Source organism: Canis lupus, chromosome 27 (genome assembly GCF_048164855.1).
Source record: "Canis lupus baileyi chromosome 27, mCanLup2.hap1, whole genome shotgun sequence".
NCBI classification, from domain to species: Eukaryota; Metazoa; Chordata; class Mammalia; order Carnivora; family Canidae; genus Canis; species Canis lupus.
The window spans coordinates 21,061,400-21,082,797 of NC_132864.1; the positions used below are offsets into that span (position 1 = coordinate 21,061,400).

The following is a 21,398-nucleotide window of genomic DNA, read 5'->3' on the forward strand; positions in this document are numbered from 1 at the left end:
AGGGCCTGCTTACTTTAATACATTCCTTCAAGCTTCTTGGCTCTTGCTGGGAAGCTTTTCCTAGACCAGATAGTTATTCTTAGTTATCCTCCATAGCTTCCTGCACTTCCCACTTCAAAGCATTTATTATGCTTTTTTAAAAATTGCTTAATTATATGACCTCCTTGCTTGACTAACAAAAAGTGTGAAGACAGGGACCAATTGTTGTCTCTCTAGCTTATCACTCTCTCTCTAAGCCCAGCAGAGTGCTGAACACAGATGCTTAGTAAAAGTTTATTGAATGAATGTGTCTGTGTGTCTTATTCATTTGTGCCTGATGTTAGTTGCGCCAGTTTTGATGAATGAAAACATATTATATGAGGTATCTATTATATATTGCCCTCAAAGTCCCTATGTGCCACGGGTCTGATTGAGCATGTTACTCCTTGAGTTCCATCTCATAAGACATACTCCAGCAAGTATCCACATTGGCTTGGCTTTATTCAGCGTCGTCACTTCCTTAGTTCTTTGGGCAGAAAAAACACCAGTATCCTAAATTTGTGCAAGAATCATCTTGGGAACAAAAGGCTGGATCTTGAATTTTCTTGATTCCCAAAGCTCTTGAAGCTGTGGCACTGAACCTAACCACTTACCGCTTGAGAGGCCATCATTTCATTTATACTCTGTTCATACTGCTCTGCCAAAATGGCAAGTTTTCTTGTCTGCTCATCTTTCAGTGTCTTTAAGATTGTTTTGTGCTCATTCTTTGGAGTAACTTCCAACTGGTGATTCTTGAGTGCTTTATACTGTTTGGTCTGTACTTTGCAAGTGTCCTGAAACTGTTTTTTAATTTGCATTTCCATGGCCTGTGTAGAAGTGACAAAAGGAAAATAAAGACACATTACTAAAAACAGAATCCCTTCCATTTTAATAGTACAACACAGTGCCGGGACCAATTGTCTTTTGGTGCAGTGGCCTATATTACTAGTCAGTAATAATGAAAAAATAATACATATGACACAGACAAGAGTTATTTACCAATACTTTTGGCCTTCTGTTAAATGAGTAAAAGTAATTTTGAACTTATGAATGAATTTTAAGAAATGAATTATTACAAGGGGATCACAACTCCTAACAGATTGTAGAATGATATGAAGCTTAGTTTGTTAAGGGTTGTTCATTATTTTAATGGCTTCCTAGTCAAAATCTTCAGTGTCGTCTATTGTTTGTTGTTTTTTCCCCCCATTTTTTTTTTTTTTTGTCATGTCCTCCCCTACCCATTTCTAAGTGAGAAAGGGGATGGCAATGTATAAACTGGCTCTCACAGCTCTGCGTTTCCTTGGCAAATCAATAAAGGAGAACATCTAAAATAAATAAATAAATAAGAACATCTGGATAATACCTCACATCATGACCTATTTCCACTGGATTTCAGCATAAATGGAAAGGGAAAATGTGATTTTAGATTTCTTCCCCATGAAGAGGTTATACTTTCATGTAGCAACATCAAATATGCATTTTGGCTGTTTTATTTAAGTCCAGAAGGCACCCATCAGGTTGCCTCAGAGTTGCATGTGCATTTCATGAGTGCTTGAAGTTGTGATGACACAGAACACTAATTAGACGGGTTAGGATTTGGCTAGACAGGAACACGGCCAGTGCATTTGAGGTGGACCTCCTATCTGTGTTAATAACAACAACGACCGGGTAGCCTGGGTGGCGCAGTGGTTTAGTGCTGCCTCCAGCCCAGGGCATGATCCTGGAGACCCGGGATCGAGTCCCACATCGGGCTCCCTGCATGGAGCCTGCTTCTCCCTCTGCCTATGTCTCTGTCTCTCATGAATAAATAAAATAAAAAAAAATAACAACAACGACCTCCTTGAAATACAGCAATGGCTTAGTCCATAGAGCTTGTGAATTAGCAGTCAGCTAAAATTATCTGAGGCAGTAAAGGCCAAAGGAATTCCAAATCTCTAATGCAGGGATACTAAATGTCTGGTACATGTAGATTCACTCCTGAGTCCCATGTCCATCACAGATGTCACTAATAAATCATACTCTTTCCTACTCAGCTTGGATGTGGCTTTATTTAGTCTTTCTCAATATAGCAGCACTCAAAGTAGTTACTACTAATAAATGGCATGACAGATAAAATTTATCTGCCTTATACCTGTTAGGTAACTTTCTTATTTCCTGAGATTAGAACTATGGGCTGCTGTTTGTCCATAAATTACTATTTTAAAGAGGGCAGGTCATGAAGGCATCAGAGAAACTGTATGATGGATACAAAGAAAAATGGAGATCATCCAGTACAATGGTTTCCAGAGTCGCATCTGTTCAAGAGTTTGTTATATACACTCTTGTGCTTCACTTCCAGAGATTCTGATTCAATAGATGCAGGGCCCAGAAATTTGTAATTTTTGAAGAGTTGCCCAGGGAAATCTGACAGTCATCCAGATGCAGGAACTACTGATCCAGTCTAACTGTATCCTGGAGCACACATAAGGGGACACTTGAATTTCCTCTTACCTTTAAGTTTTTTGGCTGTTGCCGAAGTTCCATGACATGCTTTCTGTGCAGTTCCCTTTCTCGCCTCTTATTGTACTCCAGCTGGTTTTCCAGTTCAGTCTGGTGCTGTAGACGGATCAGATCCATGCGTAGCTTCTGTAATGTGTGCAGCTGCCTGTACTCTAGCTCTCGGGTGGACTCGTCGTGCCGGATTAGCATGGCATGCTCCATCTCCTTCTGGGTTCTCTTTTTATTTAGTTCCTGCATTCAGGAACAAAAGATAAATGGAGAGAGATGACTGGAGGTGATCTGGAAGGAATTCACAACAAAGTGAGAGATGGCAAGGAATGGTACTACTAACTGTCTCTTAATTAAACCCATTAGTGCTTGGCAGCATGACTTAATGAGATTAGATTAACAATCCCTGGAGGTTTAGGTTCTGTTTGTGGGTCCATCATTTATAAGATGGGCAACTACACTATCTGTAAAACGCGATTTTGCAGGCATCACAACCACACTATCCATAGAATGGGATTAATTCTATTTGACCCCTTCTTACCTCAGAGCTGCTATGAACTCTACATAGGTGATGCCTTCCGCACAGGTGTGAATAAATGTTTCTTTAGTCAAGACAGTGGCTCTCAATATGGGTTGCCCATTAAAAATCATGTGAGGAACCTTTTCAGACTTAAAGGTTTGTTTTAACCTTTATGTTTGAAAGAGGGGATGACTCTGACATCACTATTTTTTAGAGTTCTTCAGGTGAATCTAACATGTGGTCAGAGTTGAAAATCAATGACTTAAATTGGCAATGTCTGCAATGTTCTTAGTTTTCTGGGAAAAACCCTGTTTTTGCATGTGTTAGAAGTAGACCAATTATCTGCTTTTTAAAATCTCAGAGTAAGGGCAGGCTGGGAAAAAAGCAGATGAGAGCTCTCTCCTTCCATTTTTTCCATTAGTTAGTTTGATCATTTCTAGGTCGAATCATTCTGTTCTTTCTAGTTTTATTCATGTCTGTCTTTTCTTTCTCTGTCTTGTCTGGTCTGTCTTTAAGGGGGAAAGAAAGAAAACTAGAAAAAAAAAAGAGGTAGTTAGGCAAAATTTTTTCATTCGCCAGTTCAAGAATATTTCCTTTATGGCACCACATCCAAGATCTGAACCATGTGCTCTGGGTATATAAAGATGTTTACTCAGCCAGGATTCTGTTCTCAACTGGCTAACACTCTAATAGGGAACTGTACTACACATTTATTGAAGTACTATATGCTTAGCTCACAGCTGACTGAATCTATTCTCTCTCCTGGGAATATGGAATTGGGATTCAGAGACAGTAAGTCTCTGTTTGTGGCTGGAACTGAGGGGCATATAAAAACTACATATGTGGTAGCCATCCACTGCTACTAGGTGGGCTGAGGATTAGAGAAATCTGGGCTTAGAACATGAAGAATGAAGGAGGGAAAGACAGACGTGCAGGGAATATGCTGGTGCCCATGTTCATAACTGGGGATGATGCTGTATTCATAGCTCTCTCGTAGGCCCAGCTGTATTACTGCTACTGGATTTTGTGAAATATTCCTCTAGTTCTGTAATAAATTCCCTGGTTTTGGCTTAAACTCGCTCAAATAAATTTTAGTAACATGTAAACAAAAGAACCTTAATTAACACAAAGAAATAAGTTATATGTGTAAATTTTAAAAAAGAGAACAAGGTTAAAAATGATAAATGCTATAAAAAAAGGTAAAAACTTCTGCCATAAGATTTCTGAAAGGGTGGTATTACTACTAGTTAAAACAGTCAAGAAAAGGGGTGGCTGGCTGGCTCAGTTAGTGAAGCATCTGCCTTGGGCTCAGGTCATGATCCCAGGGTCCTGGAATCGAGCCCCACATTGGGCTCCTTGCTCAGCAGGGAGTCCGTTTCTCTCTCTGCCCCTCCCTGCTTGTGTTCTCTTTCTCTCTAATAAATTAATAAAATCTTCTTCTTCTTCTTCTTCTTCTTCTTCTTCTTCTTCTTCTTCTTCTTCTTCTTTTTAGAAAAAAGGTCAAAGGAAAAGAAAGTTTGTGAGCTGGACTTTCAGTGAGAACAAGAGTGACTCTCTTCTCTGATGACATCCACTGTGGGACAAAGTGTAAGTCATTTATTTTCAGATACGTTAATATCAATAACATCTGCATATTGGTTGTTGAGAATATCTTGCACACTTGGCTCTTTTAACCACTCGAAGAGAAGCCCGTTATTTATTTATTTATTTATTTATTTATTTATTTATTTATTTATTTATTTATAGAAGTCCTTTAAGCGGCACAGCATCTGTACCTGGAGCAAAGTCACTAGTCATTCATTCATTTATTCAACAAATATTTGTTGCACACTTCACATGTGTTAGGCACTGTTGTAGACAGTAGAGATACAGCCATGAACAAGTACATCCCCTCATGGAGCTTATTTTCTAGTGGAGAAACAAAGTATAAATGCAATTTACACTTGTCTTAAGGACAAAAGATAACCTAGAGCACCTCACCTCGCCCCTTCTTGCATTTTGCTTTCCCTTATTTTACTTTTACTCTGCCTAGGCCATTGAATGTATTCTTTTAAAAGTCACTAACTGGCCCCTAGGTGGCACCAAAGGATGGTGAAGTCTTCTCAGAACTAAAGCTATTCTAGACCAATGACCAAGAAAAAAGCCAAGGAAAGCCTTTAAATAGGTAAAGATCCTGTTCCTAGATTACTATATCTTTTTTAACTTTTGAGTACCAGGTCTCTCAATATTGAGTCTGGGCTGCCAAGAGCCCTAAAACTTCTGGGGGAAAAAAAGACACAAAGCAAACATTTTCAGAAGAAATCAAATACTTTGCTTTATGTTTCATAGGATGCTTCAGGATGCCACCCACAAAATACCTGCATCAGAATCACCTGGGCTACATGTGATTGGTTGTAATAACATGCCACCCAGCTAATTCTGATACTTACTAAAGTTTGAGAATCAATAGAAAAATATTCAGGGTATGAGTCAATCATGTATGATGTTGGACAAGTCTTTTAACATGCATTTTAGTTTCCTCAGGTGTAAAGTGAGGATAACAGTACCTATACCATGGACAATCATTCTTGTGAAGATGAGGTGAAAGGCCAGGAACAATCTTCAGAAAGGCTTCAGAACATATCAACATATTATTATTATTTTTCTGTATTCAGAAGTGAGAATCTGGCATATAATACCTTAAATCTAGTTTTTAATAAATGATTTAAAAAGGGAGATAAGCAGGATAATGAAATTGCTTTTCTGTTACAATTGTTAAGTTGCTCCCTTTACCTTTAATTCACACATCTAAGTTGCTGGGGTGTAAGTTGATAAACTGTCTACATTATTATTATTATTATTATTGACTCCCTATGAGTCTATTGCTGTGCCTACATAAAGATGTGTAATGTGCTTTAAATTTTTATTTATTTTTATTATTATTATTTTTAAAATATTTTATTTATTTATGAGAGACACAGAGACACAGGCAGAGGGAGAAGCAGGCTCCATGCAGGGAGCCCGACGTGGGGACTTGATCCCAGGTCTCCAGGATCACACCCTGGGCTGAAGTCAGTGCTAAACTGCTGAGCCACGCAGGCTGCCCTACTTTAAATTTTTAAAAGTGATTTCTTATATATCACTCAGTCCCACTTGCACCCCTATGAGGTGGTAAGACTGCAAGGGCTTACCCCTTTTCCATAGGATGGTAAGACATTTGGGAATTGAGAGACTAACATAAGATCATACAACTTCTATAAAGCAGAACTGAGTCTAAAACTCAGTTTTGGGAGTTTTCAACAGTTTCCATTAAAAGATGTCCCAACAAATGGTTTATATTTTCCTGTTTTATGCTTTTTTTTTTTTTTTTTTTAGCCTGTGACACAACATTCTGAAGAATCCCTCTGCTCTGGCTAGACATGATGCAGTGGTTGCTTTGTCTGTACAAATGGCACAATGTGCAGTCACCTTCAGCTTATACCAATTACATAAAATGAGCTGAGCAAAAACAAAAGCAAATGTAATGGTATAGGTGATTTTGCCCACCATTGCTCTCCACATCTATATGCCCTGGAGGCAGCAGAAAATGAGAGACATGTGGGCTCCCCTTCCCTCAGCTCACATCACATGCTGTGTGCACCTTCCCCAAAGCTGAGAGGGAGCTTAGTGTCGAAACACATGTACTTTTCTTATGCTATGGCCCTTGAACAAATGACTGTATTTTATGAATTTACCTCCTGTGTAAGATGTGGATCAGGGTGTGTCCCATGACAAACCTTTCCCAACCATGACCCAAGTGCTACTACTTTAAAAGCAGTTGCTCTCACTCAAGTAAAAAATTGTGTCCTCATGCCTAGTGAGGTTGAGTTAAGAACTAGAACTTAAACTTTTAAATGGAGATGTTGTTAGCCTATCACATTCAATGCTTTCTTAGTTTCAGTTCTTGGTTTCATAAGTGGTAAGAAAATAGCCAGCATCTGTGTACAGTGATGATAGGGGAAGACTGTGTACAGTCTGTGGTGAGCCTTTTCAATGTTTTCATTAACCAAAAGGATCGCTCATACTCAGTTTTCGCAGACACAGAAAAACAGGTGGTCTTTGTTGGTGGGAGTATAAACCCCTCAAGGGCAATCTGGCTATGTCTATCGAAAATTTACACATATACATTGTGACCCCAAAATTCCACTTCTGAGAATATATCCTACAAAATATTTGCATATGTGTAAAAAGATCTGCATAAAAAGATGCTCTCTGTGGCACTGTTAGTAATACTGTAAAACTTCAACAAAATATCCACTGAGAAGTACTTCATTAAATAAATATTTTTATAGCCATACCCTTAAAATTCATTATTAATGGTTAAAAAAAAAAACAGAAAGAGCTGTATGTCCTGGACAGTGAATGAGAAAAAGAGAAGAGTTACAAAACAGTACGGTGGACATTTTTGTAGGTTCAGTATCCATTTCCCCTTCTTTTATTAACAGGCTCCTGTTTTTGCTTGAGAAACTCCTCCACCCTATCTGTAATCAGAGTATTGAGTAAGGGACTAAGTGCATTGCCCAATCAAGGTCTCACTCCCCGAGAAATGTGAATCTTAAGCAGAAATGATACAAAGATTAAACATGGTAGGAGGAAATACATCCATATGGCAATGTTCTGAGGAATGTCCATTAGCTCTTACTCTCTAGGTCATGGAATTTACTTTTCCAGCTTAGGTCATCATCTTCTCTGGCTTGGTTCTTCAGCTCTGTCATCTAACTCATATCCTTTCAATAAATTCCTTTCCAGTCTTGGGCAGCCAGTGTTTGTTCCTATGGCTTGCAAGCCAAAAAAAACCCACTGATACTAATGTAATCTTACTTTTGCAAAGTTAAAGTTATATATAAGCTGAATGTATGTATACATATATATAAAGAAAAGGAAATTTGGAAATCTAGATACCAAGTTAATGGTAGTCAGGTCAGAGACTGAGTGGAATGGGATTATCAACTTTCACTACTCAATTATGTTTTTCTTTTTTTTTTATGTTCTCATAAATAAAAACTTAGACTCTTAAGAAAAATACTCTTGTAAGAAAACTACTCTTGTAAGAGGGCTAGAACTTTGTCAGTTGGTTAGAACCTGACACTAATGAAGTCACAAATATAGTTTCTATCACTTTTGGGGAATAACTGTCTTCTGCAGTTTTTATTGGCACTAATTGTTTCTTTGGCCTTAGACTTCTTCCATATATGTGCTATCAGAACAATAATAATAGCCAGATGAAAAGAATCCCAAATATCTTATTTTCAAATGGCTTTTGGACTTTTTTCATTAGGATTTTTTTGCCTTCTAACAAATGACAGCATGTCTAATACAGAATCAATCAGTTTCTTATCAATACCTCTCTCTAAGCTTCTTGGTTTCTGCCCAAATTTACATGTAACCAAGTCCTGAACAACAGAAATAACTTTGATTCTACCTTTGTCTTTTCTTTCATATTCTATGGTATGCCAAGTCCTGTTTGTTTTATATTCAAGATATGCTTCCAATTTGCCTCTCTTTTTTAGCTGCCATGACCATCTTTGTCTATACCCTATTTCTTACCACCTGAGTACTTTGCTTCTTATTTCTAACCCCTAACTCAATGTTTCTCAACCTTTTTCCCCCCATTATCATTCTTTTTCTTTTTTTAATCATAAAGAGCCTTTCTAGACTTTCTCCTCCCCTGATCAATTCCATCTATGAAATGTGAATACCACCGATACACTGTATTATCTGTTTATGTACTGTGGCACTTGAGAGGGCCTGAGTCTTGTAGTATCTACGACCCTTCCCCTGCAAGAACCCATTTTCACTCCCTTAGGGACAGTATCACCTCTACTGAGAATGTATGCTTGAATCAATCTGTCCATCACCCACCCAAACCGGGCTGTTCTCTTTAAAGTAAGATTTTAAGGGTGTCTTGGTGGCTCAGTAAGTTAAATGTCTGCCTTCAGCTTGGGTCATGATCCCAGGGTCCTGGGATTGAGCTCTGCATTGGGCTCTCTGCTCAGTGAGGAGACTGCTCCTCCCTCTCCTGCTGCCTGCCGCTCTGCCTACTTGTGCTCTCTCTGTCAAATAAATGAATGAAATCTTTAAAAAAAAAAAAAAAAAAGAAGTAAAATTTTAGCCATATCACTCATTGCCTGGCTCAAAAATAAATGGTCAGCAGTTTCTCCCTCTTTCAGTGAGATGAGACAATACAGATAAAGGACCTGAGCCTGACTCATCACACATGTTTGACAAATTTTAGTTTATTCCATTCCTTCTCCTTCCCAGTTGAATACTGCTCTCCAAAGAGCTTATTACACTGTACCAATGCACATTCCCATTATATATGCCTTCAGTGCTTGTTTCTCTTATGTGGGCTAACACGTTTTTTGTTTGTTTGTTTGTTTGTTTTTGCAAACTTTCATATTTTTACCAATGTCTTACTTAGTTCATTTATGAGGGTTTCTCTGATTACTCCAGGTCAAGATGTTTTCCTATGGAACTTTGTATCTACAACTGAATCACATTCTGTGCTCCTCATCTCAGTGAATAATGTCTTATTCATCCAGTTTCCCAAATTAGAAACTTTGAAGTCATTTTTGACTCCTCTCTCTTCTGAAATTCTGATGCCATTTGGTTGGAATTACTGTCAGTTCTGCTTCAGATCTAATCTCTCCCCATTGTCTCTTCCAGGTCAAGCTAGAGAAAGAATGTCCTAGCTGATCTCATTGTACTTTGCTTCTTGCTGCTGTAGCCTACTCTCACACTGATTCACTACTTCTTTCAAAGAAAACTCTCTTTGACCTCCTGCTTAAAAATCTCAAATGGTCATGCAACTGCCTTCAGGCTAAAATTGAAATAACGTGTCTTAACAAAAAAGGTTCTCTGCCTTCTGGTTCTAATTACCCTTGTTCTGACATTCCACTTTGTGGAAAGCTCAATTTCTCATCAGTCCCTGAGTCCTCCAAATTTTCTCAGGACCCCATGCCCAGGACATTTTATTTATATGTCTATTGTATCTGATGTGTTACATTGTAACTAATCTGTTACATGTCTGTTTCTCCTTTTAGATTTAGGGTTACTTGAAGGCAGGAAGTATAGCTCCTCCTGAGCCCTGGCATCTCCGGCACAGTGCCTAGCACTAAGGGGCACTGGATGACTAGATGGCTTAATTGTGGAGCATCATTCTATTACTTAGCATTTCATGTGGAGCAAAACCCCAGTGTTTGACAAGCAGGCTGAAAGCAGAAATTCTTTATACCTTTTGATTCTCCACCGCATAATATGGCTTATAATGGGTGCTCAATAAAACCCTATTACGTTTATTTGGAAAATGTTGATTCCTTACTCTGTAAATGGGCTTTCTCTTTCGTCTCAGTAGTGAATTTGTTCCCTGACTACTTTTGTACACCTACTTTGTGTCAGGCACTATACTAAAGACTGTAAAGGTTCAGGATGTAAGAATGGACACAACAGTCATGATCTTCACAAAACTTCTTGTCTCAGAAGTCAGTAATGATAGTAATGAATATAATAAATACCTCCCGAATGTTCTGCTGCTCCACCTCATGCCGCTTGATCATTATTTTCCGCTTAAAGAAACGACAGTTTTTGTCGTAGTACAGTCTCTGCTGGGTGAGAAGGTGGGCTTCCTCTTCAGCCTGTGTGTGCTGCAAGTTCTCTTTATGCTTGGATATCCGCTCTTGCTTTTCTTTCTTGGGTGTGCTATGGTCCTCATTCATCTCCTTCACAAAACAAAACAAAAACAAAAACAAACAAAATCAGCATGCTGGTCTCATCAAGTAAAAGGAACTAATAGTTCATTGCAGTGGCAGATTAAATTATTTGGAGAGCAACTGAGAATGTAAAGACAGAAAGACTTGGCACTGCATATCCACCCCCCCCCCAACTTTTGTTTATTGATTAACTGAGTATTAAGTGAGAGGAAGGCTTATTAGTTCCCATGTCTCTGGCTTCTTTCTCTGAAATAATTGGTTCACTCATTCAATCAATATACACTTACTGAGTTCTTAACATGTGACAGGCACTGTGCAAGGCACAAGGATACAGTGATGAACAAAAGAACATGATTACCACTATCATGGGGCTTCACAGTCTAGAAGCAAAAATTAAAGAACAGAGGAAATGAACTGAAAATGACTGTGATAGCTGCTGTGAAGGTGAAGTACTTCATTTTACAAGGATGCTTAAAAGAACATACTTGGTTTTGGTAAAACTAAGTTGAAATTTGAAAAACCTGTAGGAGCTAACCACTGAAAAGGAGGAGGGGAGAATACTCTGGGTAGAAGGTATGTTAACTGAAACATGGTACAATCAAGAAACAGAGAGCAGGCCAGGGTGGTGGGTGCAGTGTGACATGAAATGAAGTAGGACCATCAGAAGTCTTACTGGCCAAATTAAAGACACTGATCTGTAGCATAGGAGACAAGGATTTTATACATGTTGGAATGACAGAATGAGATGCATCTCAAAAAGAAGACTCTTGCTGCCTTGTGAAGAACAGAGTGGAGGAGACAAGACCGGGAAAAGTGGACAGATTTCACAAATAAGAGGTAACTCAGTAAATGTCATTAGTTTTAATTTCAGGAAAAAACATTCTTTATTTGCTATTAGAGAGTAAATGAACTACCTATATTTCCAAAAAGACAAAATTCACAATTTTTCCAGACTATATGGATAAAGAAAAGAAAGCAGAGAATCAGAACACTTAAGATGATGTTAACTTTACGGAGAAAGAAGAGCATTTTTAGAGAAAGCACAGTGCACTCTTTTTTGTTCATACTGACAAGCTTGATGTATAATATTTGGTTAACTACTCAGTGAAAATCTTATTAATACTAATTAATACTAATCTTGTTAATACTTATTTTACTTAATGTTTTGTGATGCAGATATTACATACTATTTAGATTATTTTTGCACTTAGTCAAGAAGCCCTGGTAAATCAACTTTCAACTTTCCTATTCCAGTGAAGTCTTAAGTGAAATATCAGAATCAACAAGGGAGAAAGCTGTTTTGAGTATGGAGTAAGCTGGAATCACAACAGGAAGGCTTGGTGACTCATCTCTTGATGTTGACTTCACTACTATGTTTGGCATTAACCACTACATTGCACACCCAAGTTCAAATGTGACCATGTAAAGTCACTCCAAAATCAAGAATAAATTATTTCTGGACCACCCATCATCCATATTGCTCACATCCCCATTGTCTATCAAACAGTGGAAATAATGGAGTTTGTTTTGCTACCCCCAGGGCAATACCTTTAAATATATCAATGTCGGGATCCCTAGGTGGCGCAGCGGTTTGGCGCCTGCCTTTGGCCTAGGGCGCGATCCTGGAGACCCAGGAGCGAATCCCACATCGGGCTCCCGGTGCATGGAGCCTGCTTCTCCCTCTGCCTGTGTCTCTGCCTCTCTCTCTCTCTCTCTCTGTGACTATCATAAATAAATAAAATTAAAAAAAAAAATATATCAATGTCTAAATATACATGGCACCTTAAATAATCAGAACTGAACTTTACTTCATAAGCAGTAGTATTAGCTTTGCATAGAAAGGCTTACGGAGGCTATCTCAAACTGAGTTTAGGCTTGTTTTTCCTCATGAGAGTGTTGAAAGACTTGTAAGTTTAGGCCTGTGGTTTCCTGCACTCATAAATCTGAGTAACAAAGATGTCTGAGGATTAAGTGGGGATTCTCGAATGCTGTTCTGTGGGAGAATCTTCTACAGGTTGAGTTCATGCAATCTCCAAATACCTCAGTGCTAGAAAAGTTCAAAATGGTGGCTTCAGTCACAAAGTGTGGCCTATAGAGCATGAGTAAACACATGGTGTTAGAAATAAGAATGTAAGTGTAATTGAGAATATTTCAAAATTTCTTTTTTTTTTCAAAATTTCTTATAGAAAAATCAATGTTATCTCTGTGATCCAGCAATATCTTTCTATTATGATATAATAATTAGGCTCAAGCAATAACTCAGAGAAAATGGATAGAACATGAACTTTCTTAGTTGGGCTATTTCTCCCTACAGCCTGGTTTTCTAGACCTTTATAGCGTCAGAGATTTTCCCATTTAGGCAGTGTGGGTTAAATACAAATTTCTGTCAGTCTCAACAATCACCATGGCTCATCTGGGCAGGACTTTAGTCCTGAGGCTCACCCCAACCCACTTGCTTTCACTTCCTAAGTAAAACAGAATTGGAGAGGAACCTTGATAAGTTCCATTTGTTAACCTAGAATAAGAGCTCAAATAAATGATTTCACATACTGAAACCATGCCCCATATTGAATTTTTAAAAATCTTAACACACCAGTAATCTACAAATAAGAAATGCTAAGTCTTACAAGGAGCAAAGCTTAGGGAACTGCATGCAGGCCATTCACTATAAGCACTGGCGGGAGAACTTTAGAAACCTGAGCTTTCAGATCAAACTGCAGTTCATCAGAGGGCTCTTCATTTCTATTGGTGGACTTCAATCCAAGTTTTAAGAACCATTCAATAATTTATCCTCTGATAAAGACATGTACCAGGCAGGGATACAGTCACGGGGGCGGGGGGGAGGGGGAAGAGAGAGAGACATGGTCTCTGCTCTTATCACTTACTGGCTAGTAGGGTAAGTAACTAAAACAAAACAAAACAAAACAAACACCTGTAAACTAAAAAAAATGAAGGGGGGGGAATACTTGAAAACTAGTGTTATGAAACCAGAGGCACCTGTCTTGGTTGAGGAAGCAGGAAAGGCTTCCCTTAGGAAATGATTTTTTTTTTTTTTTTTTTTTTTAAGTAGGCTCCATGCTCAATGTGGGGCTTGAACTCATGACCCTGAGATCAAGAATCAGATGTTCTACAGATTGAGCCAGCCAGGTGGTCCAAGGTAGGGTATTAATAAATAATCCTAAATCTCACAAGAGGAGGGAGTAAGAATTAACAGCAGAGGGAGAGGTGGGGGCTGGGAGAGCATCCTAGTGGAAGAAACAGTATAAAGAAACACTCTTCTCCAAAGGCCTTGGAGAAAAGTGAAACTTGATGCATTTGAAGAACCAAAAGGTTACCACTGTGGCAGGAGCAGCAAAGAGTCAGGTGTGGGGTAAGCAGGTGGGGGTACAGTGGTGTGAGGTGAGACTAGAGGGGAGGCTGATAGCAGATTACTTAGGGACTTCTAGTATTTTGATCTATTCTAAGAGCAATGGGAAGCCAACAAATGTTAAAATCATGAGGAGATATAAGACTTAGAGTTTTTTTTTTTTTTTAAGCTTTATTTTGTGTGTGTGTGTGAGTGAGAGAGAGAGACAGAGACAAAGAGACAGAGAGAGAGAGAAAGCAGGGGGAGGAGCAGAGGAAGATAGAATCCTCAAGCAGACTCCCTGACTAGCACAGAGCCTGACGGGGGCTCAATCCCAGGACCCTGAGACATGACCAGAGCCAAAACAAGGATGGATGCCCACTGATTGAGCCACCCAGATGCCCCAAGACTTATGGTTTGAAAAGATCACTCTGGCTAAAGTGGCTGAAGAATAAACTGGAAGTAGGCAAGAATGGTTTAGAGTTAAATCAATGGTTCTTCAAATCTGATGCCTGGATCAGCAGCATTGGCATCACTTGGGAACTTGTTAGAAATGCACATTTCAAATTCCACCCAGACCCACTGAATCAGAAAATCAGAAAACTAACTCTAGTGAGTTGGCAATCCACTTTAATAAGTGCTTCAGGTGATATAAAGTTTGAGAATAAATGGTTTAGACTATTGATGACAACATAAGATTAATCAATTTTAAGTTTCAACCATTCTTTTTTTTTTAAGATTTTATTTTAAAGTAATCTCTACACCCAACATGGGGCTCAAACTTACAACCCAATATCAAAAATTACATGCTCCACCAACTAAGCCAGCCAGGTTCCCCTTAAGCTCTAGCCATTCTAATGGCAACTTGATGACAACAAATATTGGTACTCTTACCTCTTTTATTTTTTCCTTACAAATCTTATACTGCTTCTTCTGACTTTCCAAGAAAGTTGTCAAGTCTTTCTTCTGCTGGGCCAAGATCTGTTGCTGGAACTTCTTCTCATCTGCTGCAGCTACCTTTGCCTGATAAAATGACATACAATCTAGGATAATTTGTTTTTCACACAGAATTCAGCTGTCTATATCTTCCAATGCATGAAAGAGTCCGTAAGTGCTGAATAATGTGGTGTTTTTTGAACACTTAATAAAAAACAAAATAAATATTTGCTCTGATTCTCTTGTATCTTAAAAAAATGTGGAATTTTTACCATTGAAAAATACAATCCCAATTATGGGAAAAATATGAAAGCAAGCCATAAACATGTTTTATTGAACATACAAAATATACAAGGGATGAAAAGTGAACTAAGGATTCTAATAAAAGATTTTTTTCATAATGTTGGTAGCCCACAGATTAAATTATAAAAATGGTTAAATAACCATGACGGGCCAGTTTTATTTCAAGAAACTCACTCTAATTGATGAATAACATTTTGTTTTCTTAGGCACCTGCTGCAATCCACAATAGTCAGACACTGGGACATATCGAGGGATCCCAAAATGGATAGAACACAGACCAAATAAAGATAACCCAATAAACACTGGCTCCTGAAAGTGACCAATCTAAGTTTCTGGGACCATTAGATGCAACACATATGTAAGATGAGATGCTTCGGAGACAGGGAGGGAATTATGCTTCATGGTTCTATGTTATCTTTTCACCTTTAACTTCTATTATCAATAATTTTTCCATCATGAACAATTTTCTCTACATATTTACCAAATAAAATCCCCAAGAAAGAATCTGATTGGCTTATTTAATCAATATCATCCCTGTTTGGGCAGAGGTTTTCATGGCAGGCTGCTTTACAGCTTGATGGCTGTTGGGGGAATGCTTCATCTGCAGTTCTGATGTTCCCTTCCACGTGGAGAGAAAGCTTAATTACCAAAACACCCCTGGCACTCTGTCTCCAGTCACTTCATCCCCAAGGAGCATATGTTCACCCCTGCTTTCCCACGCTATGTAAGTCTTATGGGTGAGGCAGGGCAGCAGGGAAGGTGACTGGTTTAGCACAGGGCCAGTGCCTAGATAGGCAAGTCTGTTCAGTTTTGTACGGTATTATTAGTGCATTTCCCTTCAGACATAAATCACTTCTCCCATCTAACACTTATTAGTAATAAAGGTAATATTTTGACTCACTGTCTGCCTTAGCCTCTTCTTTGTTTAGAACATAGATAGGGAAGAGAGATGTCTTCTAGAAGACCCAAGCAATAGAGGATTAATTACTTGTTGCCACTGGTCAGGTGCCCATTCCTAGTCCAATCAGTGTAGGCAGGGATTATCACCACTGAAAGGGACAATCTGTAGAGCAGTATTCTTTTGAAGAGGACTGTGGGTGTGGCAGGCATGATAACAGGTCTGAACTGTGCAAGTTTCCACAGGATAGAAGCGACTTGTTTCTTTTTATATGCACCAGACCCCCTCAAGGAACTGACTCTCAGAATATATTTGAATAGACAAGAATGTAATATACGCCTGCAGTAACTATTTTAATGGCAATTTTAAGTAGCCCCACAAAATCTAACTCCTCTCAACTACCGCCACCAAGGCAACATTGTTCCTCTATCACCAAAAAGCACACCCATCCTGCCTTTTGCTCATGTGATGCCACTGACTGAAATAGTCCTGGCTTCACTTGATCTTAGCCAAAAGGCCGAGAAGCGATTAGTCCTGGCTTGGTTACAACACAAAGGCATGTGTGTGCACACTGACCTCCTTCTCTATGATAGCCACTTGCTTCTTGGCCAGCTTCTCCAGCTCTATGGACGAGTTGTTGGCATGCGTCTCCACCTCCTTCTGTAGCTTGAGGCGGTGCTCGTCCATCTCAGCCTTCAGCTTGTTCTCCAGGGCGATCAGCTGCTTCTGGTGCTGGCGCCGCATCCGCTTATAACCTGACATCTGTTCCCGCAACTCGTTCTCCTGCTCATGCTCATGGATCTGTCGTGTAACCTGATTTGGGGTGGTGAACAGAACTCAGGTAACCAGATTCATGGAAGACAAACTTTCAAGGAAAGTAGAGGAGCCCTCTGGCAGAATTCTATCTATCACTGCCACCATCAATTTACCTATTTGTTGAATGCTCACCTGTATCAGGCACTATGCTTTGTCCTCTTTATATTCTTTATCTCTAATCCTAAAAACCAACTCATTCACTCATTCATTTTAGTCATTAATGAGGTTAGTTGTTACCACCTCCATTTTATAGATGAAGAAACTGAGACTTGAGGCAATTAACTTATTCATTCAGCCAAATTGAATTTACATATTTTTGACATATTATTGCATCTCTCTTCAAGGTCACATAGCTAATAAATGGTAGAGCTGAGATTCAGACCCATTTCTGTCTGGTTCCAGAGCCATGCTATTTCCCTTACACCAGGATTTCTCAATGTCAACACTATTGACAATGAACCAGGTAATTCTTTGTTTTGAAGGGCTGTCCTTGCATTGCAGGATATTTAGCAGCATCCCTGGCCTACCCACTAGATGCCAGTATACCTCTCAAGTCAAGGCAATCAAAAATGTCTTTAGACATTGGCAAATGTCCCTTGGGGGGCAAAATCCCTCTGGTTGAGAACCACTGCATTATATTACACCGCTTGTTTTTAAAGATATTTCTAACAGTCACAGGAATTTTGATTATATTCCTAAAGTTGTTTGAACAAGATTTATTTCTGATTCTTAATATGAAAGGTGGGGGCTGTGGGGGTGAAAGGAGGAAGAGGGAGAGAGGAGAAACAGCATTCTCTTCTTTAAAATCTCCCTCTCCCACCTCCCCTTCCCCACAGAAGAGATGTCAACAAATTATAATACATTTACTTGCTCTCCTAAAGAGAAAGCATTTCTATGATTTTTAGATGGCTTTTCTTAGTAATTTTTCCTTAACCCATTCTCAGGTGAATATCCAACAAATTCAAGATTGCAAATATGAATTCTGGCATCTCTTGTTTCTTTCTATTACGCCTTTTCTGATTTTCTACTCCTTCCTTCAGTTTATCACCCCTCTTTTTATTTTCCCTTTATTTTCTCTGCTCACTTCATTTTCATCTTTCCTTTTTTAGAAAAAAAATTACAAAATTATAACTTCAGCTTTGTTTATCGCTAAGCAATTTAGTCATTACTATCTACCATAAGCCAATTCTCCCTAACCTCACCCTCAAACAAGTTTTACTAGAAATTTCCATGCTGCTATTAATTCTCTTTACTATTTTCAGTTTATGGGTCAAAGTGCATTTTGTACAAAGAACAGTTTGTTTCTTTGCTCCTTTTAGAAGGTGTCCCTGCATACCAGACTGAGTCCTTACTATCAAGAGAGTGCTGTTCTGTAACTGGATAGTATTATCAAAGTACACCATTAAACATAAGCCGAACTTTGAAACCTTTCCAACTGAAACTAACACTAGGTTTCATATTCATTTCTCTTTTCTAAAGGACAATCCTCTTTAAAGTGTGAAGAATAAGAGCAGAAGATATTTCAAGACCAAAAGAAGGACAGCATCACCAAAGGGGCACCTAACACTCTAAAGGAAATCTATTTTGTCATCACAATATCATGTTTCTTTTTAATGGACGTACCTCATGACAAAAGGAAAGAAAGAAGTCATTTGAAATATATTTGTATATTTTACTTCCTCATGCTTACACCTTCCTCATGCTTACACCTTTCTAAAGTTCAACTATAGGGGACTACCATCTAGTCCTTACTAAATTCACTTGTTTTTCATACAAATATGTCAGTAAAGTGTCCATTCTAGGGTAATGCATTTGAGATATGTTTTATCTCTAAACTTATTTTTTCTTATGTTAGTATTCCTTCTTTAATCAAATTCCCCAAACTGAGATATGGTACACCTTAAAGCTATCATGACACATTTAAAATGTGACAACAGAAGGTCTGACTAGCTTGTGGTCAATATTCTCAGGATGGCCATTTCCCTAAACTACGTACCTAAATCTAAAGTGAAAATGAATTGTGTCAAGAACATTTTTTTAAAATATTTTATTTATTTATGAGAGAGAGAGAGAGGCAGACAGAGGGCAGAGACATAGACAGAGGGATAAACAGGCTCCATACAGGGAGCCCGATGTGGGACTTGATCCTGGGACTCCAGGATCATGCCCTGAGCCAAAGACAGATGCTCAACCATTGAGCCACCCAGGCGTCCCTCAAGAACATTTTCTATCCTAACTGGTGGGTGAGTCCCTGTGAAAAGGGTGGTCCTACTGCATACCAGATCACACAACTGTGTGGCTAAGACAAATTTACAAAGCTCAATGTGCTATCATTGTTTATCACTGAATTCTAGGAGAAACACTTTGCTTCTAATGCTTTCCATAATTTGGATAATCACCTTCTTAAACTCCTAATATCACCTTCAATATGTTGCAATGAAACTTTCTATGTTTCAACGTTAATTACCTTGTTGGACACAAATGGAGATACTGAGTTTTACAATCCCATACTCAAGCAAAGTAGACAAATTTAAATACAAGTCTGGCCAGATGCTTCATGTATGAAGTCTAACTAGAAACATATAAAATTATTATCTACAGTTATGTACACCTGCAGGTTTTAAGTTTATACTGCATGTCTTCCAAATACACTATTTGGTCAACAGAATTAAAAAATAGCTCATAATTTTAAATTTTACCATGTTTTATGGTTTACAATATACTTTCACATGCAATTTACCTCTAATTTTTATAAACCCTGGGATTTGAACTGAGGTCCTATGGTTCTTGAATTGCCTGAGGAAATTTACCCCATTAAGGCAGAGTGAAACTTTCTATTATTAAGTAATGGAAGGAATCAACACCCCAAAAAGTCAAAGCTGGACAGAATGGCAAGTCTAAACTACAAACCGAATAAGTCTAAAAATGAAAGGAAGTTACAGAAATGTAGTGACTGTAGTATTCACAATGGTAGTCTCAAAAATGTGATTAGTTGAAAGTGGGCAGTAGCATCTTGCCACACCTAGTAGGTTGCTTGAACACAATACCATTCTGTCCCTTACTGTATTACTGACCTTGGGCAAATTACTTAACTTCTTGAAGGTTCTCAAAGAGGAGCCACTGCTACAATGAGATCACTGATGGATAACACTTATGTCCAGCAAGATGTCTGACACATAAGAGATGTTTGATATATGTTGATTTCCTTCCTTGTCCTGCCAGGGTCTGAGTAGTATGTCTCTTTTTCCCTCCACCAAGCATTTCTAGTGATACGGACATAGATCAGAGGAGTGGATCCAAGAAAAAGGGCAAGTTTAAAAATAAAACTTAATTGTACCCAGGTCATGGCTTATAAAATAAGTATGCATAATCTCTGACTCTGAATTATTAACCATTTCACATACCTGGAGTAATATATAAAAGTTAAGAGCCATAAGGGACTGAACTTTTCCCAAAAAGTTTCTTTTTTTTTTTTTCCCAAAAAGTTTCTATAGCTATTTCATCTCATCTTATTTAATTTTGGCAAAAATTTGGACCTAAAACACTACTACATCCAAAGTGTACTATCTGCCTACCAAGTGAAGAACACTGCACTAGAGGGCTAATAAGCAACTTACTGAACATAAAAGAGGAGCATAGCAGCTGATAATGTTACCCTCTTAAGAGATCAAAGCCAACTTACAAGATTAATTATGAGTAAGAATCAAAATAATGCATATGATAAAACTGCCTACCTCGGCTCTTAGAATAAATGAAATTTATAGCAAGTTCTTAAAAAGAATACACTGGGTCACAGTTTGACATTAGAAATTTCATATTCCACTCTTTAGAACACCTAGGGAAAAATGTTTTAAGTTCATAGCAAAAGTAATGATGGATAACAGGCAATTCTGTCTCATACAGAAACACTGAACAAAGCACTTAGAAATGTATACTTGCAAATCCAAATTCTCATGTGCTAGCAGGGCTAGAAGAGACTTCACTCATTCATTTGTTCATTCACTGATTCAACATGTTTATGGAGAGAGTTCGGTCATGCGGGTTGGGGCAGATTGACTGGGCAGCATAAATGAAAAATGCTCTCAGTAATGATCTTAGTGAGATTAAGAAGCCAAGGAAAAGGAAAGAAGAGCTATAAAATATTCTGACAAGCATCCTTTGGTACACTATCCAGGAAGAGAACACATCTTTAAGCCTTTAGAAATAGAACAGAGGGGCTCATGAGGGGTGAAACAGCATTTACTACAGAGGCTCTAATATTTTTATGCTTGTCTATCAAACTCTTCAGATATCCAATTTCACGATTAGCTGAAACTTAGGTTGCATTTTTAAAACTGAAATGAAGAC

General features: G+C 38.4%; 1 protein-coding gene and 2 long non-coding RNA genes across 7 annotated transcripts in view; 2 read left to right on the forward strand and 1 right to left on the reverse strand.

The window, feature by feature from the left end:
- TAOK3 (TAO kinase 3) overlaps positions 1–21,398 on the reverse strand; it is a 178,987-nt gene that overhangs the window by 7,803 nt on the left and 149,786 nt on the right. For all 5 annotated transcript variants that reach the window (XM_072802720.1, XM_072802721.1, XM_072802722.1 and 2 more), the window contains 5 exons: positions 16,812–17,048; positions 14,993–15,121; positions 10,558–10,761; positions 2,509–2,748; positions 633–845 (listed from right to left, as the gene is read on the reverse strand). In XM_072802720.1, the coding sequence (XP_072658821.1) occupies positions 633–845; positions 2,509–2,748; positions 10,558–10,761; positions 14,993–15,121; positions 16,812–17,048 (1,023 nt within the window). The remainder of the gene's footprint in view (positions 1–632; positions 846–2,508; positions 2,749–10,557; positions 10,762–14,992; positions 15,122–16,811; positions 17,049–21,398) is intronic.
- Positions 4,518–6,769, forward strand: LOC140619395 (uncharacterized). Its single transcript, XR_012019285.1, has 2 exons — positions 4,518–4,612; positions 5,540–6,769. It is a non-coding gene; the product is annotated as an uncharacterized lncRNA (long non-coding RNA).
- On the forward strand, positions 12,489–18,731 carry LOC140619393 (uncharacterized). Its single transcript, XR_012019283.1, has 2 exons — positions 12,489–17,076; positions 18,531–18,731. It is a non-coding gene; the product is annotated as an uncharacterized lncRNA (long non-coding RNA).